At 36.4% G+C, this 18698-nt stretch overlaps 1 protein-coding gene across 8 annotated transcripts in view; it reads right to left on the bottom strand.

Moving 5' to 3' along the window:
• Positions 1-1870: 1870 nt before the first annotated feature.
• The window catches only part of LOC117416819 (tenascin-R-like), a 117904-nt gene continuing 101076 nt past the window's right edge, over positions 1871-18698 (bottom strand). For 7 of the 8 annotated variants that reach the window (XM_034028220.3, XM_034028224.3, XM_059034901.1 and 4 more), the window contains 11 exons: positions 17883-18002; positions 17355-17498; positions 14290-14409; positions 13909-14052; positions 13054-13184; positions 11557-11689; positions 10551-10702; positions 10094-10190; positions 8851-9012; positions 7882-8045; positions 1871-6559 (listed from right to left, as the gene is read on the bottom strand). In XM_034028220.3, coding sequence (XP_033884111.3) covers positions 6440-6559; positions 7882-8045; positions 8851-9012; positions 10094-10190; positions 10551-10702; positions 11557-11689; positions 13054-13184; positions 13909-14052; positions 14290-14409; positions 17355-17498; positions 17883-18002 — 1487 coding nt within the window. In that variant the 3' untranslated portion in view covers positions 1871-6439. The remainder of the gene's footprint in view (positions 6560-7881; positions 8046-8850; positions 9013-10093; positions 10191-10550; positions 10703-11556; positions 11690-13053; positions 13185-13908; positions 14053-14289; positions 14410-17354; positions 17499-17882; positions 18003-18698) is intronic. The other variant, XM_034028225.3, reaches the window with a different exon arrangement.

Here is an 18698-nt window from a genome sequence, read left to right as displayed (position 1 = left end):
AAACAGAATTGTGACGAAATGTACAAAAATGCCTACACACAAAAACCCAAGAAGAATGTGCCAGTGACCACAGGGATTTCGTTGTGGAAGACAGCAATGAAAGAAGGTACAATTTAAGTGTGCAAGTACTGGCGAGTTACTATACATATTTTGACAGAAAAAAAATGTGCAGGCATTTTGGAAAGTAACCAAAAACACTAATTTCATACAGTATATCAAAAACGAAAGCCCCGAAAAAAACTATTTAGACAAAACTCGAAAACAGCTAAAAATAAGCACCGAAAAATACAATTAATAAAACCAGAAAAACAGAAGCCCTTACTGTAATACAAGTTGGCTAGAGTTCTTCATTTTAAACTTCTCAAACTCATAATTAAGGACAGAGCATTGCTAAAAAGAAGATGCCTCATTTCAGTGGATCTATCCCACATTAGCATCTTTAAATAAACTTGTAGAGTTCATCTGTACTTCCTTCGGATCTGTGCTTTGACTATTTTTAGGGGTGGCTCATTCGTGCTTTCCAATTATGCTGTTCTGATGTCAGAGTCTTTGTTTGTTCCTTTAGCTTTCAAGACTCATCTCGTCATTCTGTGGCCTTCTTGTTCATGGGGCACATTGTGCAGTCCCTTCATCTGCTTACAGCATTATTTTTAGCATGGGGTTTTATCCTGCCTGTATTGTTGCCAGTTTACAAGGTCACCCTTCAAAAACAAACCTGTAATCACAATGGGTTTCTGTCTGGATATATTAAAGGATAATAATAATTTCAATGAAAAACGGGTTGCTTTCTTGTTTTCTTCATTTGAGTCAGGATATTGCTTTTGGCATATTTAATGACCAGTTTTCAGGAGAGCACATTATTGTGGCACACCTTATTTTAACTTTTGTGATATGTTCTGCAGCATGTTTAGTTTTTTTTAACACTTCTTAGTCTTTATTTTAATTGATTGTTTAGGCGATACATTAAAAACAGAAACATTAGAGTGTAAAATAATATAAATCCTAAAAGCATACTTAATCTGTTGCATAAGATTTATGTTTAATTCTTAAACATTTTCTTTACAGTGTGTCAGCGTTGTCATGAAAGGAACAGAGATTAACTGGTTAAATCCAATTAAAAATCCTTCCCCCTCACCTCTTTAGAAAATTAATATATTTGCTAAAATAGTATCTCTGTAAATATCTTCAATAATAGATGGACACTTCAATTAGGGCCCTTATGGTTCTTTCACCCTCCAATTGTATAAGACTTGCTTAAAAGGAGGTTTCACAGAACATTCATGTTACCTCAAAGCTGCTTTAAAAGCACTCAGCCTGAAAGCAATGATATGTTGAAAACAGCATTAGAATCCAGTCCTACGTTACTTTCTACTGTAACTATACTATACTAAAAATTGAGATCACTGATTTGTACTAATGAAAAATCAAGAACTGAAAGTTTACTTTTTGAAAGAAATCATACCCAATTTGCCTTTTTCTTTTTTGACTAAGCTATTGGCAAATAAAACTCAAATAAAAATGAAAGCACTTGTAAATGTTTAAGGTAGTAGAAATGGTTTGTACATGGTGTTGCCTGCAGTATTCCTTAAAAGATAAAGAGTAGTCGAATAAGCACTAATAATAATTTTCATATTCTATATTTTTTGCATCAAAAGTTTTAGAGGTTTTTTTTTAATGAATATATTGTAAAATATATAGGATTTCAAGATGTTTTATATTAAAACCGTGCAAGTGAGATTTGTTGTCACCTTTTCCCAGGATTCCTATAACAACTCCTTTGCGCGACTGTGCAATATATTATACAATAATAATAATAATAATAATAATAATAATAATAATAATAATAATAATAATAAACAGAAAAACGTGATCAGACAATTTGAATATTTTATTATTGTGTAGAAAATGTATTAAAAAGGGCCTATACATGTGTTAAGAGTAATTCAAGCTATGCTTAACAATTTTATTTCTCGTTATCCACGGAATCATGTTGATCTGTGTGTAACATACCACACAGTTTGTGTCTTCCCTCACAGTATATTACTGTAAGCATGTGGCAGGCAATGATTCTTGTAATTATTAAAGAAAAAAGAAGAGCCAGAGCCATAGAGTTAAGTTATGCCTTTGATGATCCCCTGCATTCTTAAAAAAGATTACGGTCATGGGCAACCAAAACAATAAAACACACAATGTGTAACATTCTAAACCAAGTCCAAATCAGAAAATAGTTCAAACTGATTAAAACCACTGTCCTCACTTTCAAATGTTTTGTCATTTTAGCTGAAGTAACTGCATTCCAAAAATCTAGATAGACAGAGATATACAGTATATAATTTAAATAAACTTCCAGATTACACAGGAAAGGTCTAGTCTAGCGGTAATCAACTCTGGCCCTCGAGATCTAATCCAGTCCAGGTTTTTACTCCAAGCAGGTTCTAATGTAGTTAATTGAAGCTCATAAGTGGCAATTAACGAATTTAGGAAATGTTTGGGATAAAGACAAGGACTGGAATAGATCTCAAGGGCCAGAGTTGAGTACCACCTATGCAGGAAATAGCACAAAATACTAAGAAATGTAACAGACCCACCCTACATATACATTCTTAACTTGCTATGGCTGGAGTTTGTGCTACATCTGCCCTTGCTAGGTCTCCCCAAGGCTTTAATGTACCATAACCTTTGATAGGCAATCATAATAAATGAACCCAGTCTATAAACTTTCCCTCGGATGACAAGTATTGAACTTTGCAGAACGCCTTGCAAGTGTAATAAAAACTGAATGTATGCACATCCCTAAACAGTTTCTGTAACATGAAAGTTAAGATCACTGCGATTCCTCTTTCAGAAAAGCTTATGGGGTAACTGAACAAAAGTGAGCGCAATTGCTTTGTGACTGCAATGTTTTTAATATCCTGTAACCTGGTTGCCTCTTGACCTGGCCACTCTTATATAAAAAAATAAAAAATAAAAATGTAATCTTAATAGGTTTTCTCATAGATCATTACAGTATATCATGCTTTAGTAGGAAACCCCAGCAAATCGTAGAAATGTTAGAAGAAGACCATGCTTATCTATTCCTCTTAACATAACTCTTTAAGGAATGACATAAAAAAAAATCAGTTGTACTGTTTCTTGTTTAGACCAATGAATTGGCCAAAGTTAGATTTTTCAAAGAGTCTTATTACACTGCAATATTGACATATGTGATCAATTGAAACAATTGATCAAAAAAGTACAACTTCTCTCTATGGCTTTGCTCTCACTGAAAATGACCATTGTTTCCAATTTCAAGAGACTCGAGCAAAGCACTGTCGGTCCAGCAGAGTACAATTCACAAAAAAACTATATTGCAGTGCAAATTTAAAATGCTGGTGAATTGGCATCACAACTGGCTGTAGAGTAAGGTGTGCAAAGACGCAGGACCACTAATGCTTTGCGCGGGTAATAAAAACACAAAATCAACAAATAACCTCAGAAACACCAAGAATGAAAAATGATTTTTTTTTTTTAAGTCATAGTATGGTACAATGTCACAGTAGGTGATTCACAAGATGAAAGCAGGGTTAGGTCTCTCATGATACATAGCTTAGTCTCAGAAGTTATTAGATAGTTGGCAGCAAGGGAGACAAAAGAGCTCATACTGTATCATGATTCCTCTCAAACAGTATTTAAAGATACATGTACTTTCACAGCTAACAGAAGGCAACCCTATTTTAAAAGCAGAAGAGCCACAGACTAGTATTAAAAAAAGTACAATCCATTCCATGTTGGCCCCCCACACTTCTGCAATTAACCAAGAAGTATTTATGGCACTGGCTCTAGTTTCTAATATATCAAGGACTATTACTGATCATTTACAGTTGGGGTAACCAAGTGTGTTGTTAAAATCCTGTCCCACAACAGGTGCTAATTTAAGTCAGGGCAGTGACTGGTATCTATAACCTAGTCAAGTTCCACAGACTGAAAGATTTGGGAATATCAGACAGTCAGATGCTCATGGAATAATCTATTGTACATTATTTATGACCACCTCAGGAGTATCTGTAGCAGGTCCAGGATAGAAAATATTTAAGCTCTCAATTCTGTGTGCTTTTGGAAGGTGGCATTGTACAACATCACCACACATGTATACATTTGTAAGTGGCTAACTGTACACTTGACAGGTGTGGGTCAGTGTCTTTATTGCATTGTCCCTTAACATTTGCCATGGTAAATTTGCACAGTAATTTTAAAGGTCCCCATGCTTCCCCCATGCTTACAGTATACTATGCATTTAATTGACTTTACCATGGTTTAAACTGTACCATGCTGCTCTGTAATTTCAATTGCCTGCCAATGCTTTACCATGCTCTCACAATACATTTACTATGCTTTACTACACTTTGCTATGCTTTTACCATATTCATATTTTGTAAGGAATATTGTTAAGCCAGAAGAGCATTACCTCTATGGGAGTTTCTGCCTCATATTTTTGGAAGGTTGATGAGGAGGTTTGGTAAGTCCCCATCTAGAGAAGCAAACACCACACAATAAAGACTTTGTGTGGAATGTTGATTTGCTGTTGATTTGCTGTCTAAATGGCATCAATAAAGAACATTCCTTACACTTGTAACAACATTCTGACTACTCTTACAGTACATAGAACAGTGTCCATGAAGCATACGTGTGAAAGAAAATGCATAGGATTGCCATGTATTTACTGACATGTTAATGCTATATGAATATGTTCCATCAAGTGAATAAAAGCTTATTTCAACTATGTAAGCAAAACAATAAACATCAACAATAAAAAGTAATAAAATACAGTACAAGGAAATCACCCATCCTTAAGATGTAGTTTATAATCATTAACCTTAAGTGACGGGAGACCAAATATTTCAGTGTTAGGATACAGAAAGGTTATTGGTCCACATGGAATAAGAAGTGGGTTTTTCCTAAAAAGTCTTGATCACGTTATTCACATTGGAGGGTTCCTCCTCATCCTTAAAGAATAGGACAAGGGGAAGGGAGAGAGTGTGAAGAAGCGGAGACAGTGAATGTTGCATTGGTGAGCCAGAGTGCTTAGGGTACAAACCATGAGCAGGCACTGTTTTGGGGGACAAAGTTCTTATTCTTCCCCCTGTTGGGAAATATAGAAACTAGAGAGACCACAAATTGTGAAAATATACATAATTTTACGCATAAATTAGGTACCAAAGCATAAGCTTTTGGTCATTTTTCATTGTCCTAAAAGCTAAAATGGCCAAATGAAGTTAGTGATAACAAGCAATGTGTTTGTTTTTCCAGTTATGTCCTATTTAATATTCATTAGCCAATTAAAATTCCCTCAACTGACCTCATTTCATTTCTAATTTCACAATTGAGCAGATTTAGCTTCAAGCCAATTCATTTTTACACTAGTCTACTGTAATGCTGCATCAGCCGGCTGGTCCCCTGGCTATCTACCAAAACATATTTTTTTAATGTTCATGGCATTTTTGACACTGTGTTATTTGTCCTTGTTGTTTCGATTGCAAATCTTTGGTTTCGTGCCAATGGTCACCATGCAAATAAAAGTATAAAAAATAAATTGAAAACAGAAAAGAACGTTCGAAAGGGGAAATGAACCTTTGTTTTCAACCAACCCCAGGGTGGAAAATCTCAAGGCTTCCAAATCCAGTTGTGAGGGGGCAGTGCTCTATAGTTATTGTGTGTATATGATGTCTACTTGAAAACCTCACTTAAAAATTATGAAATATGAAAACAAAACAAATATCAGAAGGTTCACATAGTTATACAACTATACAGATAAAATGGAACTTTCAATTGACTGGCTTTACTTTTTTTTTTGTTTGAACAAATGTACCTGTGTATTTATAAGCCAAAGCATCCTTACTACAAGTAGGGCTATTTCTTATACTTACAGCTTCCCTCTCCCCATTCTTCAAACAATGATGCTACTATAGATTGGTTGCTGTAATAATGTGGTATTCAGTTAGTATTATTGTTATTTTGTACAATACATTGATGGTTTAATCAATCACAAATAAAACACTAAAAACCAATGCAAATGCTGAGAACTTTTTTTATGAACATAATATTTAAATTATCAAGAAAAGAAAAGATACAGTGCATAAAGCAATGTTAATGACTCTTTTTAGAAATCACTATGGGTTTAGGGGCGATATTATATAGGCAACTCCCCCAATAACCACTGTGCCTCGCTATGATTAATACACATGTACTTGCTGTACAAGTCATCTATAGGCACCCTGATATATTGTGAAGACAGGCACACAATAAAACACTTGATGTCGTTGAAAACTTGGTTCAGTTCCCCTTATGTGCATGTGAGCCTTTCTGTACGACCATGTGACTATTTTTTTTTTCTTTCTTATCACAGAACTACTTTCATTTTTCCCCTGCTTAGAAATAGGTAGAGCTAAGGGGTTTGCAGTGATTATAGCTTTGTGGACCTCCTTCTTTTCCCGTTGATATTGCGATAGTTGTATGGCCGCATCTTCATCTCAATGAAGGGAATGGAGAACTCATGGCCTTTCCAGTGATACCAGTTTATCCCCTGTAAAAAAAAAATAAAAAAAAAACAGTTGGGTTAGAATTTGTTTTTAAATGTATATATTGCACAGGCAGCTTGCTACTGTAGTTACAGTTAAAAGGAAACTGGTCTAATGAATATACTATACATCAGGAGAACACATCTAGGCTTCTTTAATGCAAGTTTTCTGTTGCTTGTATTCTTTATTAAAAGAATGTCAGTAGGAAGTAGGAAGTAGAATACATGTTAAGGTCTAAAGTCATCATAAATGTATATCTGAAATGCAGCAACATCAAATATTCTTCGTACATTAGAGTACATTTTAACCACCAAGAAAGGAAAATACATTTGTAAAATAAGCACATGCTCATAATGTAATGGCACCTTTCTAACTAGCTTGAGCGCATTTAATAAAGCTGTCAGTCTGTTTTATTTTCAACGAACATTCAGTCAGAAATGATATACAAAATCTAATAATCCACACACAGATGCAAAATTAAAGAACACAGCTGGACAAAAATAAAACTTACAAGGAAAAGTGAAGGATTGACTACAATTTTAAACTTAACACCTCCATGCAACATCTTTGTTCTTTTATGTAAAAACAATTCTTGCAGCTTTGATAGTCAAGTGAAAACAAAGTCCACTGTTTCATTTGCTGGCTTCATACTCTACATACCATAACTTTGAAAGAAACGATTTCACGTATAAAAAAGTACTTCCTTTTATTTAAAAAAAAAAAAAAACCTCTGTGACATGTTTGTTTCACATCCTGCATCTTTAAAGGTATTACTACATTTCTAAAATATGTTTTCTGTTTTTCAAATACAATTTGACCTCACAAAGAAGTAGAGCTATGGGAGATTGTTAAGCGAGGACAGGAGCCAAGGTCTGCTCCACCAGCACAGAGCAGTGGGAGCTAGTCTCTTGTACTTAAAATCTCTTGTACTTACTTTCCTTTGGAAGCAATAAGACTTAATTTGAACAGAGGCAGGGTATAACCTGTCTTAGATCTTTCTTGATACAAAAAGCCCAACCAGTGTGTTTTAATGCTATATTAAAGAGCACAGAGTAGTGCCAGACTACAGTATAGCCATGGGCAGGCACGGTTCTTTCTCTTCTTTTCTCTGCAGTGAAATGAGAAACTGGGACAGTTGGTCACCCTAGGGTGTTATAGCAATGCAGGTCATCAGCAATGGAATAAGCAGAGCGCAAAATGAATTTCTATAAGAGCAACAACATCCGCAACAGCAGGTGACACGTGAGGCTCGGGTGCAGATGTGGGACAGGCACAGACAAGACAGACACACTTTCCGTATTAAATTCCAGATCTGATTTCTACGCACCTGACTGTGTCTGGACTCTCCATATTTGCCGTTCAGGTTGGCTCGGTGGCAGTTCTTGTACCACCATGCTCCCTTGTATGACAAGGCACAGTTTGTGACGGCAATGTCATTGTCTCTGTCCTTGGTGGAGAAAGGGCGGCCCTGGTGATAACTCAGTGAGTCCCCTATGGGCAGAAAAGAAGCACACATATTACCGACAGGTGGTATTTAATATGCGTCTGTATACCCACAGATAAACTACAAATACAATCTGGAAGATTTGTTAAAGCAATGTAAAATTACAGCAAGCCAAAATTATACACATTTTACAGTATAGCACTGTACAAAGCTACTGTAGGAAGGTTCTCTAGTATATATTCTGTATATACTGAAAACTAATTTTGAACTGTAGGTCTCATTATCTCTATTTTAATTTAACTGCTAACATGTCAAGAGAAAATGAGGTTCCAAAACGTCCTGCAGGTTGTACATGTGTATCTACTTATACACAACATTTCTATATTAGGGTACCCACTTTTAATTCGCATCGCCACATAGATTAACCAGTAAATCCAACAACACATTTTAACAAGATTGTTAACAAGATCTTCGTTTTTCCCAGGAGAAGAAATCATGTTGGTGGATTCAGTTAAAATGCAGATAGTGAGCTGAGCTATCCAGTTATTATTATTATTATTATTTTTTGTTTATTTTGCAGACGCCTTTATCCAAGGCGACTTACAGAGACTAGGGTGTGTGAACTATGCATCAGCTGCAGAGTCACTTACAACTACGTCTCACCTGAAAGACGGAGCACAAGGAGGTTAAGTGACTTGCTCAGGGTCACACAATGAGTCAGTGACTGAGATGGGACTTGAACCGGGGACCTCCTGGTTACAAGCCCTTTTCTTTAACCACTGGACCACACAGCCTTCTTGTCCAGTTCCTTCTCTGGACAAGAATTCAGTCTTTAAGAACACTGTTGCTTACCTGCAGTTCCATTGTACTCCCCTATTCTGAGCTTGTAAAGATTCCGTGCATCTCCAATGAAAAATTTATCATAGCTGGCATACACCGACTCTTGTCCATCCCGCATATCAATGCGAAGCTCGTAACGACCCTGGGAAGAAACCCTGTGAATATTGTCCAGCCCTTGAAAAAAAGAATCACAGTTTGATTAAACCAGACATTTTCTGGTCAATTCATTTAATTATCTGAAATGTTAATGGACATGGGATACAATACAACACTATAGTCTCTCTCAATTAGTGGCATTTTAGTAAGGGTATAGTGGGTGCACATACATCCCTGAAAACCCTAAATTGGGTTAGTAGGGTCTCTCCATTCTTAAACACAAAAGTAAGCTGAGTGATGTGTTGAAAATTATTCTTTGCACTTTGTAACTTGGCTGATTTGCAGAAGGAAACGTCACAATTACATTGTAATTATACATGAATCATTGATCATTACATTGCAGTTAACTATAAACTGTATGTAATTCTTTGTAACCAAAGTTGCATTTTTTATTCTGTGTAGTAATATGAATTGATGCAATGCCTTGATAAAGTTAAAAGCAATGTACACCCAGCCTGTTTAACGTACAGAAAAAAAAAAATATATATATATCTTTTTTTTCTTTAACCACATCCTTCTTTGCAGTCTGATTTCCTATAACTTGTTTCTCAGAGGATTTCTTTGATAACACACTTGCAGCTTTTATACTTTATCAGTGTCAGTTCCATTTACCCTCTACAAATAAAGTTGTTTAAATACCTGTTTCTTGTTTTATAATTTTCATAAAATATAAATGAATGCTATATACACAGAAAACTATAGTACAAAAGTCAATATGGCCTAACTATGAATGAAGTGAATGTGTGCATTATTAAGTTATTGAAATAATGATCACTGTATTTAACATGTTTACAGTATTCTTTTCTGTGTATACCATTATATTCATTCATGACTTTAATGAAAAGAGACTCTGCTGTGGCCCTGGTCAGACTCTCTCTGCCCAGTTCTTGCTGGAGTGAGATTGCACTTTGTGATCCCAGTCTGAAGAAGAGAAGCAGTATCGATTTCAAAGCAGCCTGAAGACTCTTTTGAATCTGTGCTTGTTTGTGACAAACCATAAGAGCAGCCACAAAGATTTTTTTTTTCTCACTGCTCCAGTGTGTTGTGTTCTCGGTATATTAGCAGAATAGCAGGTTGCAGCTTGATTTTCTTTTCTTACCAAGCCAGAACTCATCCTCCATATTGCCAAAGCCAACTCTGTAATCACTCCACCTCCTAGAGAAATCTGTCAGACCGTTTTGCCGCCTTTGGAATACCTGAAATGCAACAATTGGAATATATATATATATACAATATTGACATGTCAGTAATTTGTGGTGTTCTCTTTGATTGGGTTTCAATAGCTCATAGATACCAGCTAGTATGTCTTTAGTATCTGTATGCTCTTTTCTGAATAATGCATTTAATAATGCATTAATCACAGTTTACCCAGGTTTACCATGTTTATTAATATGCTTTGCCATACCTCGTTATTCTTTACAATACTTATCTATGCATTAGCATTATTTCACTATGCTTTATTGCACTTTGCTATGCTTTTACTTTGATAAACTTTTCCAAGGGTATGTAGATTTGTCTGCAGTGTGCTTGAAGGTTCCCTGCATTGTGATACTTACAATCCATCCCCCGCCATCTGTGGTCATATCGCAGTACACCTGCATTCCTTGGCTTGGATCCCTGTTCACATAAATGGTGTAAACCCCACTCAGAGTCTCTCCGTTCAGGAGATGCTGGGCGCAGTTCTGAGGGATGGCAAACAGACGATTTCCTGGCAAGGCAAATAAGGGAATTAATGTAATTTAAAATTAAGACATTTAAAAAAGTGTAAATATCATCCATTTCCAACAGAGGTTCATGGTACAAGGACACTAATTTGACAGCACTATTGTATAGTTATCAGATAACGCAGCCTTGGCTGGATTTGTTTTGGAGACCTTAATAAATCAAAATGTGATCAGACCATTGGAAAGTTGTGTTGGGGTAACCCGCCCCTGTGTGTAGAGTGTGTTTTATGTTGTATGTAGTGTGTTATTGTTGGTGTATATATAGTGGTTCACGGGATATAATGGGGTTGTGCAGCACGAGTGCTTTAAAATATATAGTTGCATTTAGGCACGAGGATTGCGCAATCACTTCACGTGCAGATAAAATGTGTATTACTATGTGAGCTGGGATTCAAGTGAATAATTAATTAGTAATTGAATCCTGGCACAATTGTATATATAGATGCACGAAGGACTCACTCAGGGTAGTGTGTTCGAGAGTGGAGAACGGGTGTGGAGAGGAGGTAATTTATAAAGAAAAGTAGTAACAACTACTAAGCATGCTGGCTTTTAAACTAGCACAATACTTGTTATTGTTTGCCGTTTTGTTTTACAAAGTGTTTTTTGTGTTTTGTTCAACTCTTTTATTTTGCAATAAACAGGTGCAACAGCATAATTCACATTTCACCTCGAAGTACTATGTGTTCTTCCAGGTCTGATGCCAGCACTACAGCCAGCCTGTTCACAAAAATCATAGTAAAAATGAACAATGAATGTGCACATTTACAAGGGTACACTTTTGTAAGGGATTGTACAGAGGATACTGTAGTACATTTAGTCACTGTGCATTTGTGCATACCAGTGGAGAAGACAGTAGAGACAATGGCACTGGTCTCTGATCCCCGAGCACTCTGCAGCCTCACAGTGTAATTAGTAGTTTCAGAGAGACCCTCCAGCCGGATCCACGTATCTTCAGCATCCAGGATCAACTCCTGTTTGGAAATATTAATGAGTGTATTTGACAAGGAAGGACCCCCCCATGAATTATTGGGTATAATACCTCTGATTAATAGAGCTACTTTGTAAAATCAGCAATCGTGGTTTGTAAGTGTGATCCCCATGCCTCCATCCTGGATAATCAAGGGAGTATCGGAGCTGACTACGGGATTACTGTTTATTACACTATAAGTACTGTAGATTCTCCCTTCCATTCACATCAGTCAGGTTGTCTGGCTTTGACTTAAAATAGCGCCTGGGATTGTCTGATTCGAATATGGACTCTAACCCACAGCTTCCTTTGCATTTAAACAGCAAGACAATAATATTGGCTTAGAGTATCATGTCAGTGATCTTCTATTTGTAAGTCATGTAATTGCTTCATATCATAAATAAATAACACATTTGTTCTATCATTTTGGATATGTCCAGCTCAACCAACTAGCATGTTCAGTGATGTAAGCTATGTGGTATTAAATTAAATGATAGCAGACAGTAAAAATGCAGAGTAGCTAACATGACCATGAGCCACATGAAATACGAACGTAGGTATCAAATATTAAATATTTTTAAAACCACCAGTCATTTAAATAATTCAACAAACTACTTTCAGTGAATGTATAGTGCATGTCTATGGTCTTTTCATGAGGGAGTTAAATACTAAAAAATAACCCAGAAAACCATCAGGAACTTACATTATCCACACAACACATTACAGTAACTATTCAACACGTTCTCATTTGATGAAAAGGGATTCTCTTAGTAGAGAAATGGTACTGTTATGTGTTAAAACCATTGAACACTTTCCTTATTTTATTGTGCCCCCTTGTGTCTACACAAGAATAACATTTCCACGTTCATTAAATGGATAAATGACTATTTTAACCCTTTTTAAAAAAGAAAATGAAACTGCATTCCACAATTAGTACATTAAAAACTGTATTTATATACTGTATATACCAAATATAGCAAACAATTACCTACCAAAATAATAATAATAAAAAAATACAAGACTGATAGCTATGACTTTAAAATGTATTTCACGAGTTAGCCCTGATCTTGTGATATTGCAGAGGTTATGGCCTAATGAGTAAGAATTCCAGTATTTACTGTTAATTAAGCTATGGCACGTTAGATTTATACTATGCTACAAGTAATTAATTGAGAGGGAGAAATGGGAGTTATGTAAAGATTCAGTTTTAAAGGTTATTGACTTCATTACTCAGAGTAGACTTCATTACTCAGAGTAGACTTCATTACTTAGAGTAGACTTCATTACTCAGAGTGCACTGGCCAGCATTGCTTTTCTCCCACATGCCGATTTTAAACAGTAGGGGACTCTACTACTTTAAATACTAGCCTTCTTGCTGCCGTCCCCGGACTTGTATGTGAGCAGGTAGTTGTCAATATCTGCAATGGGTGGCTGCCAGGAGATGAGGGCACTCCTGTGGGTGGTCTCGCTGGCTGTCAGGTTCTGAGGCGCATCCATAGCTGCAGAGAATAAAGGATTCAGCTGCGTCAGTCACTCAGTCACACTGCCAGACAGAGACAGGACCAATCCATCTTCTGTCAGGTTTTCAGGAGAAGTCACTCACAGTTACTGATGACTTCTCAACATGTCAGTAACACACAAGCAGTAGAAATGCCAAGGTTGTATGGGATCAAAAAGAAATGAATCTTATTCCTTTTAGTTTGCCTTATGAAACTTAGTGGACTCTTTACGCGTGCATGTTTGTTTTTATGCATAGTTTTTGCATTAGAATATTAACATACACAGCACATTTTAAATGCTTTTTAAAAGTGAAAAAAAAATCATACTTGTTTTTCAATTTGTTATTGTTTACAATATACTGCTTTTATCTGAATTACTTATTTGCTAGCCTTTTAAAACATTTCTTACCTTTCACACTGCAGCCGTGTATGGTTCAGCTTGTCAGTTGTTTAGATTTACATGTTTAGTTTAAATTCAAGTTCTGATTCAGTTCACACACCTCCTTTTTCTCTCTGGCTATAGGGAGGGTTTTTTAATGATACCTCTCCTCCACTTAAATTTATACTCAATTGCAATAGAGTTGCTGCACAATTTCATGAGCCAAAAAGATATGCGTTGCTGATATTCAAGACTTGTATAGGGTTAGTCAATTTTAAATAAAAAACATAAATATAAGTTAGTCAGCACCGTAATGCAAGTGTCCATTACCAAAATAATACTTACGTGTTATAAAGTTGGCATTGATAGTGCCACTGGTGAGTGGTCCCTTAGTAACATACATGGTGGCGGAATAGCTAGTGCTTGGCATGAGATTGGTAAGCTTGTACTCCTGACTGGTGCCATCTACCAGTATGGTATCAGCTGCTGCTAAAATGAAAACATTGATGGAAGTGAGAAATGTGTCTATACTAATCCCAGCCTGTTCACACATGCCTTGAATTGCACATAAAAAAACTTTAAAAACAAATTGAAGCGTTCTATATCAAGCTACTTTTGTTTACTATAATTACAAGGTAGAATCGACCAAACACTTTTACTATGGCTCCTGTATATTTGTTTCCATTTTTTGTTTAAAGTTCTTCTTCAAAGCTAGGTTCCTCCTACCCTGGTAATGTGTCAGAATCAGAACGTAGTTGTCCACACTGGAGAGGGGCTGTTGCCACTGAAGAACAGCTTCGGTCGCAGTGACGTTCATAGCAACCAATCCTAGAGGGCTGTCCATAGCTGGAACAAAGGTGAGAGAATATCGACTGTGAAAAGAAAATCAATGCACATACATACTGAATGGTTTTCAAAGAGGGCAAAAGAAGAACTAAGTAGAAAAGTGTTTTTTTTTTTTAAACTGATTTATACCGATGACAGTGATTTAGTGACTGATATCAGATTTTTACAGTTCAGTACAAAAGTTTTTAGAGATCGCAAAACCTTATTATTAGGTTATTTCCTCAATTAACACCTAGTTGGAACTGACCTTTTTATGATTAGGCATAACCAACTTGTTATTTATTTATGGGTACCCTTATCATTTTTGCACCTTTTCAATGTAGTACAGTAAGTTACATAGGATACAATGTATGGTAGCACTTTGCTGCTTAAAATGTGTTACTTTGGAAACAATTGTCTTCAAGGTATTTGAAACAGAGCTCGTAATACACCCTGTGCCCTCAGGAACCATTGAAGCTTCCATAAACACTCCCAAGATGATCCAAGGACAGCTTCCAGGCAATGGGAACAAGGGAACACCTGATTTGTATTTCCTCCTGCAAACCACAACCAATAAATTACTTTAACTTGTTCCAGACTGGACTTAATAACAAACCCTTTAGGAGCTCATTACTGTATACAATACTGAATGGTCTCTGTTAAATATGCCAGTTTTATGTGGTACAGCTTATTCAGAAGGGCAAAAAGAAATACAACGCTGGGCTGGCTGTCATTGTCTGTTCTAAAGTCTTCTACCAGACAGTTGTATTTACAACAATTTACCTGTTTATTGTAGATTGTACAGTACGTCTTTGAACTGTTTTATTTATGGGTAAAGTAGTAGAGCCAGCCATAGAGAACACACTGCACACTTTGAATAGGAAACTAATCATGGCCAACATTCATCAGGTCGAATGTGTGAAAGTTTTGTTAACTTGCCTGAGGACAAACTAAAGTCATGTGCTTTTGTGTAAGTGTTTAGACACTGGATGAGTCACATAAGGTTACTACAAGGAGGTGATTTAAATACAGCTGTGGGTTAGGCAATGTAGAATCTGCAACAGCTTCACACCAAATACAACCATCACCTTGAGCAAACATATCAATTCACGTATCGGTGTTTGCAGAGCATGATGCATAACAACATGGGCATAAGTGAATGCTTGTGGGGGATGGGCGGCTGAGAGTAATTTAGCTCACCCAAACCTCATCACCAATGTTGCTAGACTGCACAATACCAAAATATAAAATAACAATATCTTCCTAGCTGTAAAGGTGCTTTATGATTCACTGGAGTAAAGGGGAAGTGAGGAATCTCTATGTAGACAGCACAGTGAGAGCAACAGTATTTTCAAAATTCAATGCAGTTTTAATAAGAATCATTCTTCAACACACACAGGAAAATCATAATAGAAGGTCTTTTGTCAGTGAGTTAGGAGTGGCTAATTGCTGTATTTATAAGCAACTATCCCAGTGATTTACTTAGATCATACGGTAAGTTTATAAGCAGGACAGTACACATTTATATGGGCTCTGAAATGGCTCATCACCTTGCTCCTATTTGCGTGGCCTTACAGACCTAAGACTGAGATGTTTCCCCACTGGAATAGTATCTATTCTGCACACTTTCAGACCAGTGGACCTTAAAGCTGAGCATGAGACAGTTTCATTTGCTTCATTGTCAACTCTGAGCTATTTAACATGCCCTGCATTCTTTATGACAGGGACTCAATGAAGTAAGACAGTCAATTCCATCCTAGATGTCTAAAGTCTGATAAACTAAGAGTGTGATGGAGGCACTGGCATTTAACACATTGGCAGTATATCTTGTGGGGGCCCTTAAGCAGAAAATGAGATACACAGCCACACTCCCCATGTCAGGAACCTGGGAATGGAACTTTGAAAGTAGAAACTTTTTTTTTTTTACTAGTTTCTTTTTATTGAGTGTCGTTAATAGTTATTCGGTGATTCAGTTCAGTTCGCTGGAGGCCTTTTTAGATAGCTCTACGACTTGTTTGGCTTTCGAAGAAAGCAAGTCAATGATGAAACATTACGTATTTTCAAGTATCTGGTATTTGAATTTTTTCATTCATTTTAGTAGATATTAGGTATTGAATGTCCAGCAGGGGGCAGTGGTCTACTATACTTGGTGCATTCCTTTGTGCTTTTGTTTGGTTAATTGGTTCAGTGGTTAAAGCAGAAGTCTGAGATCCAAGATATCGTTGGATGAAATCCAAGCTTGGGAGAGGAATACCTGGTCTCCACTGGTAAATAGAAATTACACGACAGGTTCACTTGGAATAAGAAAACACGGGCGCATTTACTTCTGTCAGTGTGCCCTGTGGGGATGCAGTCCTTAATCCTATTAAGCACAAAATGGTGCCATATTAAAATACATGAACAAATAAAACAGGCATTTTAGGTGATAAGTAGCCTAAAGCAGCAATGATAGAATTTTTAAAATACCTTTTCTTTTACAATCAATATTAATAAAGCTGATATGATTTGGAACTCATTATTTGCTGTTCGATATTACTACACAAGAGAGCAGAAAACAGATTGAATTGGAGAACAGAGATATCAATGGACTTCAGTATATTAAATGTATTATATTAAAACTGATTGTTGTTATTATTATTATTGTTAGTAGTAGTAGCTGTAGTTATTAAAGTATTAAACTATTAATAGTATGCTAACTTCCTAATGACTTTGCTAAACTATATTACTTTTTAAGTGGCTTTAAATTACTGCTTTATTTTTCCATTTAAATTCAATTAGCAGGTCATGTGGAACTGAGGATATCTATATCCAATTAAACCACCTTCACACCTTTGCTTAATTACTGTAAAAGTCATTTAAATCTTTGTTTAAAAATGCATCATTTCCATAAAATAGCGATGGTATAAAATCCTCATGCCTTACTAGCACTGTTGCTGTGTGTTGGTTGTAAATGTAAAACCCCAGACCTGTGTGCACAGTGCTACTGATGAGCTCGCTCTCCAGGCCCCCCCTCACTGCATTCAGGTTGATCTCGTACTCCGTGGCTGGCTTCAGGTTGCTCAGGGTGTAGTCAGTCACGTGATTGTCAATCACCACGCTGTCCACTCTCCCTATGTCAACCAACAGGAAGAAACTGTAAAACTGCTAGAGAAATGTCTAGCAGGGAGGCCCCAAGCACAAGAACAGGACAGAACACTCAACTTCATGCAAGGAAAGGATCAAAAACTCAACCACAGCCATCAGCCAGTATCTGAGGACAATGGGGTTGAGCCAATGGACTGACCAGCTCACCAGAACTATTGCAAATGTATTAAATGCTCATTGAGAAATGGGCAGCTTTTGATCTTTTCTTGTAAAAAAAAAACAAAACAAAACAAAACAACCTTACAACAGTTCATTGTAAAAATCTGAATAATAATAAAAAAATGACAAAAAAATCAGTCCCAGAAAGAAAGAAAGAAAGAAAGAAAGAAAGAAAGAAAGAAAGAACTCACCTTGAGCTGTCTGGTAGGACATCTTGTAGTAATCAAATGGTGCTATTGGGGGGACCCAGGACACCGTCACAGAGTCTTCAGTGACATTGGATACAGTTATTTCCCTCGGAGGGTCCATCCCTACATGGGGAGAAAAGGGTCAAGTCAGAACCACACTTCTTCACAAAAGCAAAGTGGACACCTGAAATGAGCTGCACGGGAACACTGGCAAAGAAGCAGGCTTTTCTGCGAACACTCACGAGATGATGAATGAAACGAAACCCTGACAGTACTTGCAATCTGATTCATAAATCATATCACCATCGCTATCCAAGTATAGCACTGCATTTAATTCTGTAGAGACTTGATATTTCTGCATATAGGTACTGTGTAGACAATTGTGTAGAGTTAGGCAAATTTAGAAAGTTTAAAATGAGAACTGCAAAAAATTGCAAAATACATCTTCTAAAATGTTTTTTTTTTCTGTCATAAACATGGTTTACAATTAATATGTTTGTTTGCTGTAGTAGTGTAGTATTACATGGTTTATACTACAATATTGTATACTCATAAAATGTTTTAATTTTTTATGATAGCTTGCTTGCAAATATGAAAAGGTGACTGAGAGGCTTCTGGTAACTATAACTTATGTCTTTGAATTTTATTTTGTAAAGTTTTTAAAGGGGTTGTTATAGCCATAGTTTCCTATTCTTACCATAAATTTGCATGAGTACTGTATCTCTATTTCTAATCCGAATGTCATTGTTCTGCCCTTTATGCATGTGTTCTTGAAAAGTGTTTGGAACTGCTGGTGATTTTTTTTTTTTTTAAAGGAAA

This window comes from Acipenser ruthenus, chromosome 12 (assembly GCF_902713425.1).
Source record: "Acipenser ruthenus chromosome 12, fAciRut3.2 maternal haplotype, whole genome shotgun sequence".
Classification (NCBI taxonomy): domain Eukaryota; kingdom Metazoa; phylum Chordata; class Actinopteri; order Acipenseriformes; family Acipenseridae; genus Acipenser; species Acipenser ruthenus.
The sequence above is the reverse complement of the archived record's forward strand: the minus strand, read 5'-3'. Positions and strand labels throughout refer to the sequence as shown.